Source organism: Trichoderma aggressivum, assembly GCF_033847375.1.
Source record: "Trichoderma aggressivum f. europaeum strain CBS 100526 chromosome Unknown scaffold_018, whole genome shotgun sequence".
Classification (NCBI taxonomy): Eukaryota; Fungi; Ascomycota; class Sordariomycetes; order Hypocreales; family Hypocreaceae; genus Trichoderma; species Trichoderma aggressivum.
The window spans coordinates 218,702-235,927 of record NW_026946384.1 but is presented as its reverse complement, the minus strand read 5'-3'; the positions used below and the strand labels follow the sequence as shown (position 1 = coordinate 235,927).

The following is a 17,226-nucleotide window of genomic DNA, read 5'->3' as shown; positions in this document are numbered from 1 at the left end:
GAGAGCTACAAGTGCTAATAAGAAGGTAGTACATGTGCAGAGCTTGTAGGTAAGGCAATGGGCCATGTACGTCATCTCTCTGTAGCAATCTGCATTTGCAAACAAATCGAGAGTCCCAAACAGCTCAACTGGTTTTGCCTCTGCTATCCCTTGTTTCACGCCAACTGCTGGCTGCGCTCCACATGTGATTCCTGGTACTGGGTACCGAGTGCGAGCTCAGTGATCTGTAGGCGGACGTATGACGGGTTCGGTTGGTCCAAAGTAACGAATACATGCACCTGGAGCAGCCGGGACTCATCTCATTCCAAACAGTGCTGCCGCTTTAACGGAGACATTGAACTCAGCATCTGGACCCGGATCAAATTGAAATCAACATGATGGAACTTGTACAGCCCAGCACCTACCTACCTGTACGACGTGGCCTGTGCAAAAGCCCAAGCCTCTCTCCCTCTCTCTCTCTCGTGCCTCTCCTCTCCTCTCCTCTCCTTTAATCGCGACATGACCCAACCAACCGCCTCCCTCCTGGCAAATCAGCTAAGCGCAAGCTCAGCGAACCAGCCTCCAGTCTTCTTCTTCTCCCCGGTCCGCCGTTGTCGCGCATTGAGCGAGCCCCCCAATTACTGCTAGCCTACAGTAATCCCCCCCTTCAGCCACCCGCCTGAGTGCATGCTGCACGCGTCCAATTGGCAGAGGATCAATGGCAAGCTGCTGAAAAGGATTCACGGGAACGGGTTTAGTATTGATGGATACCTTACATGTAGCATCCAATAAGTCAGGTATCCGTAGCGTATCAATCAGATCATGGGCCTGGCAAAGGACAGGACAAGTACGAGTGCAGACAATTTCAATCAATCACATCAGTGCAGTTACATGTAATCAATCAATCAATCAATCAATCGATTTTGGCAGAGGGCCAGCCAGGCGCAAATCCCCACCAATCACCCTGCTTCACCGAAGCCAGCCATCACCAACCAGAACCCCGTGCCATCTCCTCTGTGTCTCTGGCGGTTCCATTGTTAGCATGCCCTGAACTTGACTAGCACTGCTGCCTACTACTCGGTGACGGGAGCTGCTAGCAGTTGACCATCTCGCCCAAACGAGGCCAAGCTCCGCCAAAAGCTTCCCGTCTCCTCTTCGCCCCCCAGTTTCTCCCCCCCAGTCCGAGTCGGCCAGCACACGCACACGCACACAGCACCCAGACAAGCCCGGCCTCAAGGCATCTGCCAGCCCGGCTGTATTCGACTTGGCCTGTGGTCCTACACACCAGACCAGACCCAACAGGTTACTAACTTGCTCTCCTCGGTGCTACTTATACTAGTATTGGGGGACGGAACTAAGAACATAACACCAGACCAGACCCGACATCACCTAAGCACGAGCTGGCACTGAACGCTCGACTCATTCATTGCTCCTGTCCTCAGCACCAACCCCCCAAGGCTCCAGCCCTTCCATACTAACCTACCAGGAGCATTGAGAGCGCTGAAGCCTTTGCTGTCCCCCCCCGGAACTTGCCTCGCCTCGCCTCACCTCACTTTCCTTCTCCCCCCATCGTGACAAGCTTCCCACCAAAGGCAGAGCAGGCCATTTTCCCTCTTGATAAGCCCGCCTACCCGCCCAAGCGCATCCACTTACTGGCCTATCCAGCCTATTACCTTGACCAACCACCGCCGCTACTGCTCTGCTACTGCTCTGCTACTGCTCTGCTACTGCTGCTGCTACTGCTGCTGCTACTGTCACTACTACGATCTCTCTCCCGCCAAATTAACCTTCAACTCCAAAACTCCAGAGCCTCAATTCGCAGCATCAAAACCTCGTCCTCGCATCCTCCCTCCCCGCGGCACGCGCTGCGACAAGGCATCTCGGCCTCCATCTTGCCCTCCGTCGTCAGACCTCCCTCTTCGTCAAGGAACCGCATAAGCAGCACCACCATGGTGGTCGCAACCATCAAGTACGATCTGCAAGCCCCTCTGCCATGCTGCATTCCAATCCCCTTTGCGTCTGCCTCGTGTCTTGTCGCTTCCTCTTGCTGCTTTCTTCCTTCTTTCTTCTTGTCGTCTTCCTCCTCCCTTGAGCAACCTGCGATGCCGGCATCTTGCGAGGTCGTTGTGCATCTTTCAGATGTCTTCGTCCCTGTCCCCGACCTGCTGACAGGGAGGGGGCGGTCAATCAAGCTGCGATCCCTCTTCCTCTCCTGCCGCGGCACATCTCGGCCAAGTTGCATTTTCCACGATGGCTAACCCTGCAATTCGCTTCCAGGTGCGTTGTCGTCGGCGACGGTGCCGTTGGCAAGACATGTCTTCTCATCAGCTACACCACAAACAAATTCCCTTCGGAATATGTGCCGACCGTTTTCGACAACTATGCCGTCACCGTAATGTGAGTGACTCCTTCCCCCGTTTCCTAGTAGAGAGGAGAAAAGACGAGGAAAAGTCGGGAGAGAACTATACTTTTTGACTCTCGGTCGGTTGATTTCTGCCACCGCGCATCGAGCGACAATGGAAAAAGACATCAAGAAATAAACCAAACAATCTCGTGCGGTGGAAAGATGGCCCAACACGCCTCCTGTCGAATCTCTATGCTGAGCCAAATGACTTGGTCCGAGGCAACTCAATCGCTGACTTGGGCGCTCAATAGGATCGGTGATGAGCCGTATACCCTGGGACTCTTCGATACGGCAGGACAGGAAGATTATGACCGACTGCGTCCCCTTTCATATCCCCAAACCGACGTGTTCCTCGTCTGCTTCAGCGTCACCTCGCCCGCCTCGTTCGAAAACGTCCGCGAAAAGTGGTTCCCCGAAGTCCACCACCACTGCCCCGGCGTCCCCTGCCTTATCGTTGGCACCCAGGTTGACCTGCGAGACGACCCCAGCGTCCGAGAAAAGCTTGCCAAGCAGAAGATGTCCCCCGTCCGCAAGGAGGACGGCGAGCGTATGGCGAAGGACCTGGGCGCTGTCAAATACGTCGAGTGCAGTGCGTTGACGCAGTTTAAGCTCAAGGATGTGTTTGATGAGGTATGTCGCAATGAAGCAATCCGTGAGGAAAAAAGAAGAGAAACAAAGAGAGAGAGAGAGAGAGAGAGAGAGAGAGAGAGAGCATCTATCTGTGTTTGAAAACTTCAGCGCTAACCAAACCCCATTCTAGGCCATTGTTGCTGCTTTGGAACCCCCCGCGCCCAAGAAGAAATCCCACAAGTGTCTCGTTCTATAAACCATGAGTCTCAGGAAATTGCGTCATAGGATATTGCCATTGTTTCACTCGATGGTCAGTTGGCCAGAAGGGATGGGTTCTGGATACATGGACGAGGTCAATTGGAGACGGTGGTTGTGTTTGCACGGGGTTGATAGACTTGGGCGAGTTGGGCTTGCCTACCCACGATGATTGATATCACTGGCAAATAGGGGGTTGTGATTTACTTGTTACCGTCACGGAAATCGTGCGATGGATTTTTCCCCTGTGCCTGGTCATGGCAAAAGCAAGACCTAGTCCGCGATGGGCCACGGAGGGGGCAATTGGCGAAGAGCTTCTTGGATGCGGCCTGCTTCGTTGTCGGCGGCCCTTGCCCGTGCTTCTCCGTCATTGCTCAATAGCCTCGAGACCAGAGGCCGGATCTACGTTCCCGTCTATTTCTCGTTTCTCTCTATATTTTGGGCCAGGGAACTTATAAAATGCAGACAGGCATGTTTCGATAGGGAAGTTTGGCGATTAGGAGTGCAGTTAAATTGACCGAACCTTTTGTTATGCCCAGTTTTCTTGGTCTTTTTTCCTTTCTTGATCTTTCTTCCCTTCTTGACCTTTGTTCCTTGCTTGTTGGTGGTGTCAAGCTATGTATACAGCACATGTGAGATGATTTGGGGGCCAAGATCTCCATACTCGACACTTGGGACAGTAATTGAACAGCTTCTGGACTACTTGCCCCCCGCGTTTCTTCATCAATGCGCCGAGTGCATGTAAAATTACCCAATGCCCCATACATACATGACATACATGACATACATGTACACGAGGGATTAGCAAGCGCAAGATTCATGGTTTATTGTTAACGACGTTGGGTGTCATCGACAGCAACAGAACAGTCAAGTCATCAATCTTTGATTCTCTCTCCAATCGGCGCTGCGCTCCTCCCGAAAGGGCAGTTCGGGCTCAATTGCGTGTAATCCGAAGAGGGGGTTCTCCACCATTGCTTTGTTAAATCCAACGACTAATGAATGCAGCTTTTTTTGGATGGGGGGTTCGAGTTGATGTATTTGGGGGGACAATTGATTTAGATGGCTGCTTCTGTATGATTTGTGATGGGTTTCTATATGTCTGCTAGATTGGCGTGTGGTGCGCCCTTTGTGTAGTGAGGGGGGGGGGGCTTTTTTTTGGAGATATATATTGGGTTGGAGCGCTGACTTGGAGTTCTTCTTTACCATGACCATTTTTGCTTTATCCGATAATTTGAGGATCTGGTCATTGGGTGATTGTTATTTCAACGGGCAGAGACGAGTGCATCATCATGAAGACGGCTGTGCTGCTTGGCTGGCTCTATCCGCGGGGTGTAGCCATGAGAAGCACGACGAGAGGGAATGGACCAAGGAGGAGCTGGCCGAGCTGGAGGCAAAATGGGGATTTGATGGGAGAAGTCATTCTACAGCGTTTCGCAAAGCAAGACAGAATGCTGAATGTTGAACCCTTTTAGTGGTCGTTTACTGGGTTTGGATCGTTTGCGCACCTGGACCATGTCAAGTGCCTAACGAATCCCGCCGAGAGATTCGGCATTGCCGTTGTCGGGGCGCCGTTCGACACGGCCGTGAGCTACCGTCCAGGTGAGCATTATCCCTTTGTTCAAAAAAACACAAAATCAAACATCAACATGGACTGACGTTTTTTCTCCAAGGCGCGCGTTTCGGGCCCAGAGCTATCCGCCAGGCTTCATCCCGCGCGCCAACATCAATCCGTACCGGAACTGGGCCAAGGTTGTGGACTGCGGCGATATTCCCATCACGCCGTTTGACAATGACATTGCGAGGGAGCAGATGACGCAGGCGTTTAAGGAGGCTGGGCGGGAGGGGGACTGTGTCGGCGCTGAGTTCGAAGCCTAAGGTTGTCACGCTGGGAGGGGATCATACCTAGTCTTGGGCTGCCTGCTTTGAGGGCGCTGAAGGAGATATATGGACGGCCTGTTCGGGTGCTTCACTTTGATGGTAGGGGTTTTTTTTTTTTTTGGTAAAGGCGTTCGTTTGATAGATGCTAACCGCGGGGATTTTTTTTTTAAAAAACAGCACATCTCGATACTTGGGACCCGGCTGCCTATCCGTCGTACTGAGGGGCGACTCACTTCAATCACGGGTCCATGTTCTGGATGGCCAACCGGGAAGGCCTCTTGTCCAACGCGACGAACGAGCGGTCTGTGCATGCCGGTCCTCGCACACGGCTCAGCGGCGTGACGAGTTTCGACAACGAGGACGACACGGCGCAGAACTGGATCCGGTTCTCGGCGGACGACATTGACGAGGTGGGCACCGAGGGCATCGTCGAGGGCATCATGAAGACGCTGGGCAGGGAGGACCCGGTGTATCTGTCTCTGGACATTGACGTGTTGGACCCGGGCGGGTGGACGACGAGGGAGCTGATTCGGATCCTGAGGGGCATTGAGGGATTGAACGTCGTGGGGGCAGGCGGTGTATGAGATGGTGAGCTCGATTGTGAAGAGGGGGATGGGGGAGATGGGGAGGGTGAATGGCGTTGAGGGGGAGGATGAGCTGTGAGATAAGGCTGGAGTTGGAGGGGGGATATATGGAGGTTTGGAGGTAGGCACTGGATTTAGAGGGATGATTGATGTATGAGATATGACTGAATGATTTGGTATTTTGTTTCCATGTGTTTGATGATGTTGATGGTGTTTAAGGGGAGAGATGTAGAAGATGTTGAGTATAGGAGTGTGTGTTGATTCTCATTTTCCGGCTATGGCTATGTTAATTCGCACAAAGGGTATACACAAAACCTGTTGATCAATGAATGGATGCAATAGTAGCATATTATTGTTCATTGTTCAGTGTAGACGAATTACTCTTTTTGTTTTCGAAACTAATTGTCCATGTATTCAGCTAGCAAGTCCGAATGCAGCCCTGAAGTGTATGCTTCGAATTCAGCGAATAGAACACTGACGACTCAATCACCGAAACCGCCACCAAAAAAAGGATATTGATAAGTTGGTTGTGGATTTACACTCACTCCAAGCATCAGCTGTCTGTATCATGCATGGCTTTGTCGTCCAGAAACCTTGGTGGTCGCCGTAAACTGCATGCATGAGGTTCGAGGCTTGTTACATGCCGCATGCATCCGGAATAATAAGTTTGATGCAGTTTATAATTTAGGTAGTATAAATATAGTATCAAACAGCAAGCCCGCGTCGATGCAGATTAATGCAGATATCCATGCAGAAACTGCAGGCTTTGCTCCATCCCACATGGCATCGCCACAAAAAAAGCCCTCATCAAATCAAAGAGTACGAGTATGGTCCATCAACCCATCAAATCTCGTCGCATTTTTTTTTGGCGTTGGAGCGGCTATGCAAGGTACCAGCAGACGGCCACTGCTCCAATGCGGAGTTTTTAGCTGTAGCTACCGCTGGAAGCGGCTAAAGCGCTGCGTGTGAAATGAATCGAATTTGATTTGATTTTGATTGCAGAATCGCCACATGCTTATACGGTTCCAATCCCCCCATTGTTCTCAGTGATTGTGTACTGTGCTGTACGAAAGGAAGGGCTCCCAGGTGATTTCTCCGAGACAAGGTGGTTGAGCTCCCTCATGCTTTTTTTCCCTCTCAAAAGTGACGAGATGCAGGTAATATTGGGTGCTCCGGTATGCTGTAAGCAAGCAGCGGTATCAGAATGCCATAGCCACGACACGCTTTCCGATCTAGCCGTCGTGCGGTTGAGCTGTTTCGACTTGTGGTTTCACCCACGGCTCAGAGGCCTGTTCGGGGCTCCGCGGGCTGTTTGTGCGAGTTACAGTACAGTGTGTTTATAATTGCTTGTAGTCGTATTACCAACTGGCGAAGGCGGGTATGTAGATGTCGTGATGATGGGAGCCATCCGCTTCCGTTCAACTGCTCACAATGGCGCTGTTGGCTCGAGCCCCTGTTCATGATTGCAATCGGTCGGTGGCCCTCATTTCTCCAAAGGGACATTGAAGAAGGAAAAGAAAGGGCTACTCATACTAGTAGTAGCACCATCATCAGCTGCACAGGAAATGAAGCAACGACACGACACGACACGGCACGGCATCGAGTTGATACGATACGGGATCAACCCTGTGCCCAACTCTGCCGCCACTGGCGCATTCCGAGCTCGTCAAGGCAACCCTGGAAAAAGCACACCGAAGCTCTAGGTCGGTGCTAGGTGGCACGACCAAAGTGCCATGCTAAGAACTAAGACTGAAGAGCCTACCGCCCAGGGCACTACGAGTTGCTAGGTCTATGTAGCCACAGCAAATACGCGAACAAGGCGTTTTCCGGGGGGGTTGATTACCTAGTTTAGGTGGTTGAACGGGATGAATAAGATGACAATGAGGGGGGCGTGTCCTGCATGAGGGCGGCGAAATTATGGATGGGAATTCGCTAGAACGCGGTCAAAGATGGAGCAGAAGACGGCCATGGCTGCAGGTGAGAGAGACAAGATGCGTGGCGTGGCGGTGAGAATTGAATTGGGCGGTTGGCCGGGAGAAGAAGCCCAAAGCACACCTGCAGCAGCAGCAGGCAGATTTGGACCGGTGATGATTATAATGAGCATTTTATTATTTTATTATTATTATTACTACTACTACTACTATCATTATTCCTGCACGTATACGATACGATACGCATGCGGGAGTGAAATTTTGCAGCTGCCTGCCAAGGTCTGTCTGCCGGTGACTCTCCTTTTGGAACAAGGTAATTGAATGCAAGGTAGCATTGGGGGTTCCTTTGATTGTCGAGTGTGAGGCCCGTCTTTGCGTCCCCCAGCTGGAATAGGGATCTGTGCCCGAGTAAGGAGGCGGCGGCCGTTCCTTTGATGCTCAGGTGGTGATTCAGCAGTCCGGCAACATGGCATGGGATGGGAGGTCATCGCTGATACCCTCTCTTCGCCTCACATTGACTCGACTTGAAAACACTAGTGTCTACATCCATCCATCTCTTTCGGCGAGCAGATCCAATGTAATGTAATGTAATTAGCTGGGGCCCAGTCTGGTGTCGTTTTTTTTTTAATAATTACTACCTAGGTAGCTGCTCCCCATACATAGACTTGCGATGATGGATCGCCAACTTGGCTACGAGTACTGTACACCTGCCACTCCTTTTTCTTGCACTCGTGTGCCAAGGTACTCGTACCCCGTACTTTTTGGGGCTGCTGTAGGTGCAGAGTACCTCAGCCTCCATGTTGGCCACATGTCTTTTGGTGCGCTGTCTACCTAGTACTAAACCCGTCAAACCATCTGATGCTTTTCCCGAGCCCATTAGAGTTTGCACCATGCAGGTCAACACATGAGCGTGCTTCCTGTAATTTGGGATCCCATTTCATGCCACGCTGTATCAATCCCACAGGGCACTCCTCCAATGGTTCACTCGACCCGTCTGACAGCAGTGGATGGGGACTCCGGGCCTTGTACCTGTACCTGTCGCTGCAGCACTGCTAACCCAGAGTGGACGCCGCATCCGGCTTATACAACTTGCCAGTAGGTACTTTGTGCTTGTACTCCGTACTCGTGGTAGGTATAGTACTGTATGGGTACTCGAGCCTCGAGCCAATCCCCTCAAAGGCGCCCAGTTCCATTCATTCTCTGGGCGCATCTCATCTGCTCCTATCGGTGGCCCTTCAATCGTCTTGTCCGTACCTTGGTAGCTACCCACGTGTACCTGCATTTCGCAACGTACCTACGGAGTATACGATACGTGTGCGTGTAGGTGTAGGTGTACCTGTACAAGACAAGGTACCACCACGTTCGTATTAGATCAACGTGCCCCCAAAATGTCTTCAATATTCGACGACGAACGACAAGCAGTCAAGAGGGGGGAAAAAAGAAAAGAAAAGAAAGGAAAAAAAGAAGAGGCCACATTCCCGTGCCCCACCACGCTAAAGGGAAAGGAAACGCTGGCTGAATTGGATGGTACCGCCACAGCTGTTTCACTATGCAGAGGTACAAACAAAGCTGGCCGCTCTCGGCAGCACCATTGAAGTTGTTCCCCCAAAGTACATGGGAAAAAGGGCTCCAACGTGCCCCCCTGTCGCTCAGGCACTGCACGCCACTGCAACCCCTAAACCGCGCGCCAGTCCCTCTCCAGTAGCGCTGGGTCCAGCAGATGCAACCCCTGCGCCGGGTCATTAAACTACCACCGCAGCCAATTCCATCCCCCGTCCCGTTTGGGCAACTGTCCATCTCAATAAAGGTTCTGGCCCAGGTCCAGGTACCACCGCGTCTGCGTCTGCGCTGCAGCGGCGTGTACAGGTACAGGTACAGGTATACTCGTAGGTACTGGTACTGGTACAGTACTCGTGCTGCCGGCGCGGGCTTCGGCAGGTACCGCCGATACCTCGCCATGGGCCAGAGTGTGCGCGGTAGAACAAGTACCGGTGGTCATTGCTGTTGTGCAAGAGGTACGGCTCCGTGTCGGTAAGTGCTTGTACAGGTCGTAATACAGGTACCTTAGTACCTAGGTATCTTTGTACATGCTTGTGCTTGCTCTCCTCCTCTCTCTCCTAAATGCTTCCAGTCCAATCTGCAGCTGCCACTGCACGCCTCTCCTGCCACCTGAACGGGTAGGTTACCAAGGTAAGGTTCTGGTAGTGCCAAGTCGTGGCAGCCCGTACCGGTACCCCCCGTGGTGCTCGCCCCGACAAAAACCCCGGGCGCTGGTACTTGTCCCCCAGCCGCACCCGCCACGGTGCTCCCCCGTACACGCTACCTCCCCTCGTACTACGCCCCCCGTCGTGCCAGGTACCGATACTCGTCCCTCGGCCACACCAACAGAAGCGACTAAACCACCCCCTGGCCGCTGTTCGTCGCTCTCTTTTCGCTTCCTCTCCTCTCTCCTCTCCTCTCCTGTCCGGTCTGGTCTGGTCTGGGCTGTCCGCTCTCTTTCTTCCTCGTCCGCCTCCTACTTCTGTCTGTACTTGTACGAGCTCCCGTTGCTGGCCCTCTTTTTTCTTCCCTCTCTCCTAGCCTTGCCTTTCAGGGTTCTAGTTTATCTTCTCTCCTTCCGGCCCCTTGTTCGCGTTGGCGCTCTGCTCCAGAAAAAACTGCCGCTGAGCACGCTTCGCCGGTGGCCCGTTATTTTCTTCATCCCTTATTACTCTTTGCCTTCATTTGCTCCATCGTTGCTCCTCTTCTCTCTTCTGCCTCTTGCCTTTTACTCCTCTTCCTATTCTTCTTCTCCCTCCCCCCCCGGTCCTACCGATCTTGCTCCTACAATTTAGTTGCGCCAGGCCCTAGACTGTTCAACAATCCACCGCGTCGTTTCCCCCAGCTGGATCGACTGGACTGTCCCGAGCCAACGGTCTAGGCTGTCAATCGCAGTCTTGGAAAGCCAATTGGGTCCTGTCTGCCGTCGATATTGGATCACATCTTGTCTTGCTGCGACGCGACCTTCGTTCTGCTCATATTCTTACTAATATTATTGCTCGACTAATCCGCTTCTTCGCATCCCGAAGACCCTGCGACCCTGCGACCTTGTCTATTCGTTCTTGTTAGCTTTGCTACCCTCGCTCACCGACACTCTTCGATATACTACTCGTGGCGGCTCTATTCACTCAATCGCATCCGTCTTGCCGCAGCGACTGCTTGCTCGTCCGCCGCCAGTTCGCCTCGTTTTCATGTCTCTAGGAGCTTGCATATTGCCGTTTTAATATTTGCGATTCTTGAATATTCATTCAACCTTCGATTGCTTCCAGTTCATAATCTGCTTGGATTCGAAATCAAAAACAAAAAGTCACTTTGCATACATATAACCTGCATCCATTCATCGACCCCCTTTTTTCCTGTGGTACAGCGGTTTGATCTGTGGTGGACCTCGTGACTTACCTCGAAGAAGACGCATTGCTATTTTTACCTTGTTTCCGCATAAAAGAATTCAATCTTCGTCAGCAATTCTTGTATTGGGCTCCAGTGAACAACCGGCTGCCCCAACTTCCACCAGCATAACCCTTTCGTGCCTTTCCCAGGCACGTCGAAATCTTTCAAAACGGCTGTTCTCGGTCACGCTGGGCGGGACTCTCTCGTCCCCCCTCACCTTCTCGGGATGCAGGAGCTCAATGGAAATGCTGGCCAGGGAGCGCCAACCGGTGCCAATGGCGCGCGTTTCGGCCATGCTTCCAAGCCCTCCAACAGCGATACTGGCTTTTCCCATGGAGCCTTCACCTCCAACATCTCGGGCTTCGCTGACCGCCACCCTCGTCGCGCCAACATTCCCACGCTCAACACCCAGAACATGAACCAGAACCAGCCCAATGGCCATGACATGACCCCGGGAACGGCTTTTGACATGCAATTCACGCCTCTGCTCCCGTCGCAGCTGCTTCTGGGCAGCCCCTTTCAACCTGGAAGCCCGGCCGCCTTTGGCAGCCCCCAGTTCCAGGGATTGTCTGGCTTCCAGCAGACTCAGCATCAGCAGGCCAATGCTCAGCAGCACAACGGTGGCATCTCGAGCCCCGTGCAGCCCAGCATGTCTCCTCAGTCTTACCAGGCTTTGGTTTCTCCCTCGACCTATGGGGCGCCTCAGTTCTTCCCTCCCCAGTCGCCCACTGGCTTCAACATGCAGAGCTCTATGCAGCCTGGTTCTCCCGTTTCCATGGGCGCCGGCGTCGTGACGGGAACCAGCCGAACCGTTTACCTCGGCAACATCCCTCCCGACACCAGCGCTGAAGAGATCCTGGGTCACGTCCGGAGTGGTCAGATCGAGTCCGTCCGCCTGCTCCCCGATAAGAACTGCGCCTTCATCTCCTTCCTCGATGCCAGCTCCGCCACCCACTTCCACTCGGATGCCATCTTGAAGAAGCTGTGCATCAAGGGCCAGGATATCAAGGTTGGCTGGGGCAAGCCGTCTCAGGTCCCGACGTCTGTAGCGCTTGCCGTCCAGCAGTCTGGCGCCTCCCGAAATGTCTACCTGGGCAACCTTCCCGAGGAGGTTTCCGATGACGAGTTGCGCGAGGATCTCGGCAAGTTTGGTGCCATTGACACCATCAAGATTGTCCGCGAGAAGAGCATTGCCTTCATCCACTACCTGTCCATTGCCAACGCGATCAAGGCCGTCACCCAGTTGCCTCAGGAGGCCAAGTGGCAAGCCCCTCGCCGCGTGTACTACGGCAAGGACAGATGCGCCTACGTCTCCAAGACGCAGCAGCAAAACGCAGCTCAGTATCTGGGCATCGCCCCCGGATACGCACACATGCTTACCGGCGCCGATCGAGATCTCATCTCCAACGCTCTCGCACAGCAGTCGGTGGCCGCCGCTGCCGTTGCCACGAGCGCGGGTGGCATGAACAACCTTGGCAACCGAACCATCTACCTGGGTAACATTCACCCGGAGACTACGATTGAGGAGATTTGCAACGTGGTTCGAGGTGGTCTGCTTCACCACATCCGCTACATTCCCGATAAGCACATCTGCTTTGTGACCTTCATCGACCCCACAGCTGCTGCGTCGTTCTACGCCCTCAGCAACTTGCAGGGCCTGATGATTCACAACCGCAGACTCAAGATTGGCTGGGGCAAGCACTCTGGTGCTCTCCCGCCCGCCATTGCTCTCGCTGTGAGCGGTGGTGCTTCGCGCAACGTCTACATCGGCAACCTGGACGAGACCTGGACAGAGGAACGATTGCGCCAGGATTTCACCGAGTATGGTGAGATTGAGCTGGTCAACGCCCTTCGCGAGAAGAGTTGCGCCTTTGTCAACTTTACCAACATTGCCAACGCCATCAAGGCCATCGAGGCCATCCGCGGCAAGGAGGAGTACAAGAAGTTCAAGGTGAACTTTGGAAAGGACCGATGCGGCAACCCTCCTCGCCAGGTCCAGCAGAGCTCATCTCCCCGCGGCGACGGTGTCTCATCGCCACCTCCCAATGGCTCACAGAACAGCAACTCGCCTTCCAACGGAAACACGCCACAGCCGTCGGCAGCCATGTTCAACGCCTCCAGCAACCCGCTGACAATGTACCTGAATCACATGCAGCAACAGGCTCAGCAGCAGCAGCAACAGCAACAGCAGATGTCTGTGCAGCAGAACATTCTGTTCAACACTGCCCAGTCAAATGACATGTCGATGGATATTCCCCAACAGGGCCCCATCGGCGGTGGACACGGCCAGTCGGCTAGCATCTCCAACGGCTACTCGATGAACGGCTCCATATCAAATGCCACCACCATTGGCGGCCTGCTCGCCCCCGGCAACGGACGTGGTCAGCACAGCCGCGCTGTCAGTCTTCCGGTCCTGGCCCCCGGGTTCGAGAACGGAGGCATCAGCCCCTCGGAGAGCAACGGCAGCACGGGCGAGAGGCGTGGCCACCACTACCAAGCTAGCTTTGGTGGTATGGGAGCCTCTGGCTACGGCCTGGCTATCCAGGGAGGCCTGAATGGTTGGGTGGAAGAGGAAGTGGCCAATTAAGTTTGGGCCAAGGACAGTATAGTAGTCCCTTGTTGGACTTCTCACGCATATGAACAGAGTGGGGTTAGGGGAAGGGTTTACCTAATTTGTTATAATTGCTTTGGAGTCTTTCCGCCTTGTCCTTAATCTTGTTTACGGATTCCTCATTCCCCCTCTTCATTTTTTTTCTTTTTACCAATATTTCCATAATTACTTCCTTCGGTGTACCATGTTCAAACACTTTTTTTTTTTTTTTGCTCTTTTTGTTCTTTTTACTATTTTTCAATTCCCCTGAAATGATCCCCAGAAAGCGCTGAGAAGAAAGAAACTGCGAGATGAGCACTTGGTTAGGCGGAGGATGTGCAATATCCAAGCGAGCCGTGTGACGAACAATGGCTTGTCTAGTTAGGAAGCATGAAACGGAGTGGGAAATGGTGAGAGGGGCTCGGAAAGGCGAGTTCCTAAATATCAAAAAGATGAGAAACCAAGACAGGAGAGTGGCCAGGCCCTTGGTGATGACGACTGGGGGGCTGGCCGAGGCTGGTAATCTGTAGGGCGGGAAGGAGGATGAGAAACATCTGCATGTATGTCGTTATGGAGTTTTGCGGCTGGGTCGGGTATCGACTAATACAATTGAATAAGACCATGACTATGAGTATCTGGTGATGTGTGTTGTGTGATGGCTGTGTCTTTTGCTTTTCAATATGTTGTCTAAATTTGTTCTACACACGCATAAGTAGTCGCCTAGATAACTAATATCATGTATCCTTGTAACGCCATTCGCCATGGTTTCTCCCTCATCGCGGCAGATTACAGATGATGCTCCTCTTTCTTTTGAAGCCTAGCGGAGAGCCCAAAGAGACAAGGTTGGGAAGATTTCGTTCGTTTTCCTCGACTCGGCTCGGGAACGGTTTACAACTTCGAAGGCATCTACAACTAACCTAACTAACTAACCAAAACTAAATATCAAAAGCCCCTTTTACGACTCACATCTACAACTACCTAACCAACTAACCAAACTAATACCAAAAGCCGTTCAATACCCAGCAGGCTCAGCCTTGTCGGGGAACGCGGGCGCCTTAACGTTGGTACGGCACTGGGTCTTCCAGTCGCGCGGGGTAAACTTGTCGACGATGGCCTTGAAGGCGGCGAGCGTGCAAAAGGACTCTTCGCCGTCGAGGTGGTTGCCGGGCGTCTTGCAGCCGGGGATCACGACGGGGGTGTCGTTGTAGCGCAGGCGCACGAAGTAGCCCTGCAGAGACTCCTTTTCGCGCGGGGTGAGGGATGGGGTGGGTTTGCGGCCGATGGGGGTGGGTTTGGAGGAGGGCCAGAGGGAGGGGATGAGGGAGGAGGATGGTTTTGTGGTGGTGTCGGAGGAGGAGGAGGAGTTGTTGTTGTTGGTGGTGTTGGAGCGGAAGAGCTCGATGGCGATGTGGCTTGTAAAGGGCGGCCAGGCGTCGTTGCCGAAGGCGCCTAGGCTGGCGAGGATGCCGGCGAGGGTGGTGTCGTGGCAGCCGCTGAGGCCGAAGCGGAAGCCGGCAGCGTCATCGTCGCCGCTGTTCTTGTTGTTCTTGCTCTTCTGGCCGTCGATGGCGCCGTGCTGGCCGGGCGTCTGGACAAATTCGGCGTCTGGGGCCGGCACGTTGCGCTCGGCGGTGGAAACCATGCGGGCGACGACGTCTCCCAGCAGGGAGCCAATGCCCAGGGCGCGGTACTCCCGGCTCTCCTTGTACCCGGCGAACCACTCCTCGACGGCAACGGTCTCCATGATGCTCCGGGCTTTGGGGTCGTAAAACTCCTTGGGGAGGCGCGTGGCCGGGCCGTGGGCCATGGTGGAGGTGACGGTGTCCATGATGCCGATGAGGCGCGGGCGGGAGTCGACGGCGATGCGCGGGCTGTCGGCGGGCATCCACTTGGCCAGCTTCCTGTTGACGTAGGCCATGTCGTCCGAGTCGTTCCAGCGGTCGGCGGCGCGCTGGGCAAAGGCCCGGGACAGAAAGGCGAAGCGGCGGCAGTTGCTGTCGTTGGGGAAGAGGGTCTCGTCGGCCGGGGAGCGCGAGACGATGGTCAGGGGCGGGAAGTCGGGGGCGCGGGTGTGCGGCGGGTAGAGGCCGAGGAAGGCCTGCTGCATGGACTCGAGGGCGCGCGGGATCGGCGTCGTGCGGAGGTAGAGGAAGTCGGCGTCCTTGATGCTGGCGGGCAAGAAGCCCAGGTGGTCGACGTAGAGCTTCCGGAGACGGGTGCCGAGGGCGTAGGTGGTCTCGCGGCCGCGGTCCGTCAGCATGCCCAGGTCGCAGAGGGAGTCCAGCTCGCCGTTGGGACCGGAGGCCGGGACGGCGGCGTCGTCGTTGGCGTTTGCGTCAAAGGTCTCGAGGCGGCGGCGCCAGCGCATCTCGGAGAAGGTGCCGTCGGCGGCGGACACGGACTCGGCGCCGGGGCCGGAGGGGCCAAGGACGGCGGCGCGGAGGCGGCGCACGGCGCTGCAGTAGGGCCAGAAGGCGGGCAGGCCGGCGTTTGCGAAGCGGGCGTTGATGGGGGTGCGCTCGCCGTGGCGGAGCAGGATCTGGACTTGTTGGAGGTGAAGCTGGCGCGGGTAGAGCTGGGCGAGCTCGGCGTCTGAGTAGGGCGGGCGCGGGTGCAGCGTCGTCATTGCGGAGAGAAAGGGTGGTGAGCGGATTACGGGGAGAGATTAGGTTCAAGGGGGGAGGGGGAGGAGGGCTGTCCGCATTGGAGGCTGTAACGATTGCGGGTTGAATTGATTTCTTGGTAGAGAGAGCGGGAGGTTGGAATTGAGGTTTGATGCTGGGGTGGTTGGTTCAAGTTGGTGATGTGTAGCTGATGCAGAGGGGATTGGCCACTAAGCGGGAGCCGATGTAAAACGATGGCTGGCAGAATGGCCCGATTGGGCGGCGTTTTGCCGAGGCTTGGACAAGAGCTGCATTTTAGTGGCCAGCGTGTTGGAGACGGGGACGAGAGAATCTTTTTTGGTGGCATGTTTTTGCTTGTCTTTATTCGCGTTGAGATGAAGTTGATGGAGGGATTACAGGCTGTTTGTGAGGGAGTGATTTTGCGCTATTCACTTGGTGATGGTGACATGACTCGAGACGAGTGGAAAGAGGAGATCAGAAAACAGAGTTCAATGCTTATCCTGGTGCACGGGGAAGCATATAGGTACATGTTTGGTATTACGAGTATATAGCACGGGGCTGACAATGGCAAGGCTGTTTGAGTTTTGAGGATTGGCGGAAATTTGCGAGCTTATTATGCCTCTTATGCCTCGAATGGGTTGGGAGAGGAGCATGGTCAATGGCGATACCGAGTGCTCCGGACAATATGGACAGGCATGCGAGGAATTGTCGTTGTCTGCATGTTGCAGAGGTCGCTGCATGAGATTGGTGAATAATCAAGTCTCTCAATCAGTACTTGATCTAAATTGTCTTACATCTACATCTGCAGCTAGTACCATGGTTGGTGTTGAATTCACATTGGATGTCTTGTGCATTGCCGCCAAATTGGGACTCGTGATGGTACATACAGTACGTAGCTGCAGGCCTCTTGCTACAATGGGCATCAATTGCAGCGCATTGCATGGATGGATGGTATCTATCGGATATTCCAGGCACAGGCGGG

General features: G+C 54.1%; 6 protein-coding genes across 6 annotated transcripts; 4 read left to right on the top strand and 2 right to left on the bottom strand.

Moving 5' to 3' along the window:
• Nucleotides 1-1,768: 1,768 nt before the first annotated feature.
• On the bottom strand, nucleotides 1,769-2,221 carry Triagg1_5261 (uncharacterized protein; the record flags this gene model as incomplete). The annotated part of the gene is made up of 1 exon (XM_062899756.1): nucleotides 1,769-2,221. The coding sequence occupies one exon, from the start codon at nucleotides 2,219-2,221 to the stop codon at nucleotides 1,769-1,771; it is 453 nt and encodes a 150-aa protein (XP_062755735.1).
• Nucleotides 2,222-2,587: 366 nt separating this feature from the next.
• Triagg1_5260 (uncharacterized protein) lies at nucleotides 2,588-3,209 on the top strand (the record flags this gene model as incomplete). Its single annotated transcript, XM_062899755.1, has 2 exons — nucleotides 2,588-3,013; nucleotides 3,144-3,209. 2 exons carry the CDS (start codon nucleotides 2,588-2,590, stop codon nucleotides 3,207-3,209), a joined length of 492 nt encoding a protein of 163 aa, XP_062755734.1.
• Nucleotides 3,210-4,412: 1,203 nt separating this feature from the next.
• Nucleotides 4,413-5,083, top strand: Triagg1_5259 (uncharacterized protein; the record flags this gene model as incomplete). Its single annotated transcript, XM_062899754.1, has 3 exons — nucleotides 4,413-4,623; nucleotides 4,681-4,807; nucleotides 4,879-5,083. The coding sequence occupies 3 exons, from the start codon at nucleotides 4,413-4,415 to the stop codon at nucleotides 5,081-5,083; spliced, it is 543 nt and encodes a 180-aa protein (XP_062755733.1).
• A 251-nt stretch (nucleotides 5,084-5,334) lies between these two features.
• Nucleotides 5,335-5,670, top strand: Triagg1_5258 (uncharacterized protein; the record flags this gene model as incomplete). Its single annotated transcript, XM_062899752.1, has 1 exon — nucleotides 5,335-5,670. The coding sequence occupies one exon, from the start codon at nucleotides 5,335-5,337 to the stop codon at nucleotides 5,668-5,670; it is 336 nt and encodes a 111-aa protein (XP_062755732.1).
• Nucleotides 5,671-11,256: 5,586 nt separating this feature from the next.
• Nucleotides 11,257-13,617, top strand: Triagg1_5257 (uncharacterized protein; the record flags this gene model as incomplete). The annotated part of the gene is made up of 1 exon (XM_062899751.1): nucleotides 11,257-13,617. One exon carries the CDS (start codon nucleotides 11,257-11,259, stop codon nucleotides 13,615-13,617), a length of 2,361 nt encoding a protein of 786 aa, XP_062755731.1.
• A 1,015-nt stretch (nucleotides 13,618-14,632) lies between these two features.
• Triagg1_5256 (uncharacterized protein) lies at nucleotides 14,633-16,246 on the bottom strand (the record flags this gene model as incomplete). The annotated part of the gene is made up of 1 exon (XM_062899750.1): nucleotides 14,633-16,246. The coding sequence occupies one exon, from the start codon at nucleotides 16,244-16,246 to the stop codon at nucleotides 14,633-14,635; it is 1,614 nt and encodes a 537-aa protein (XP_062755730.1).
• Between the last annotated feature and the right edge of the window lie 980 nt (nucleotides 16,247-17,226).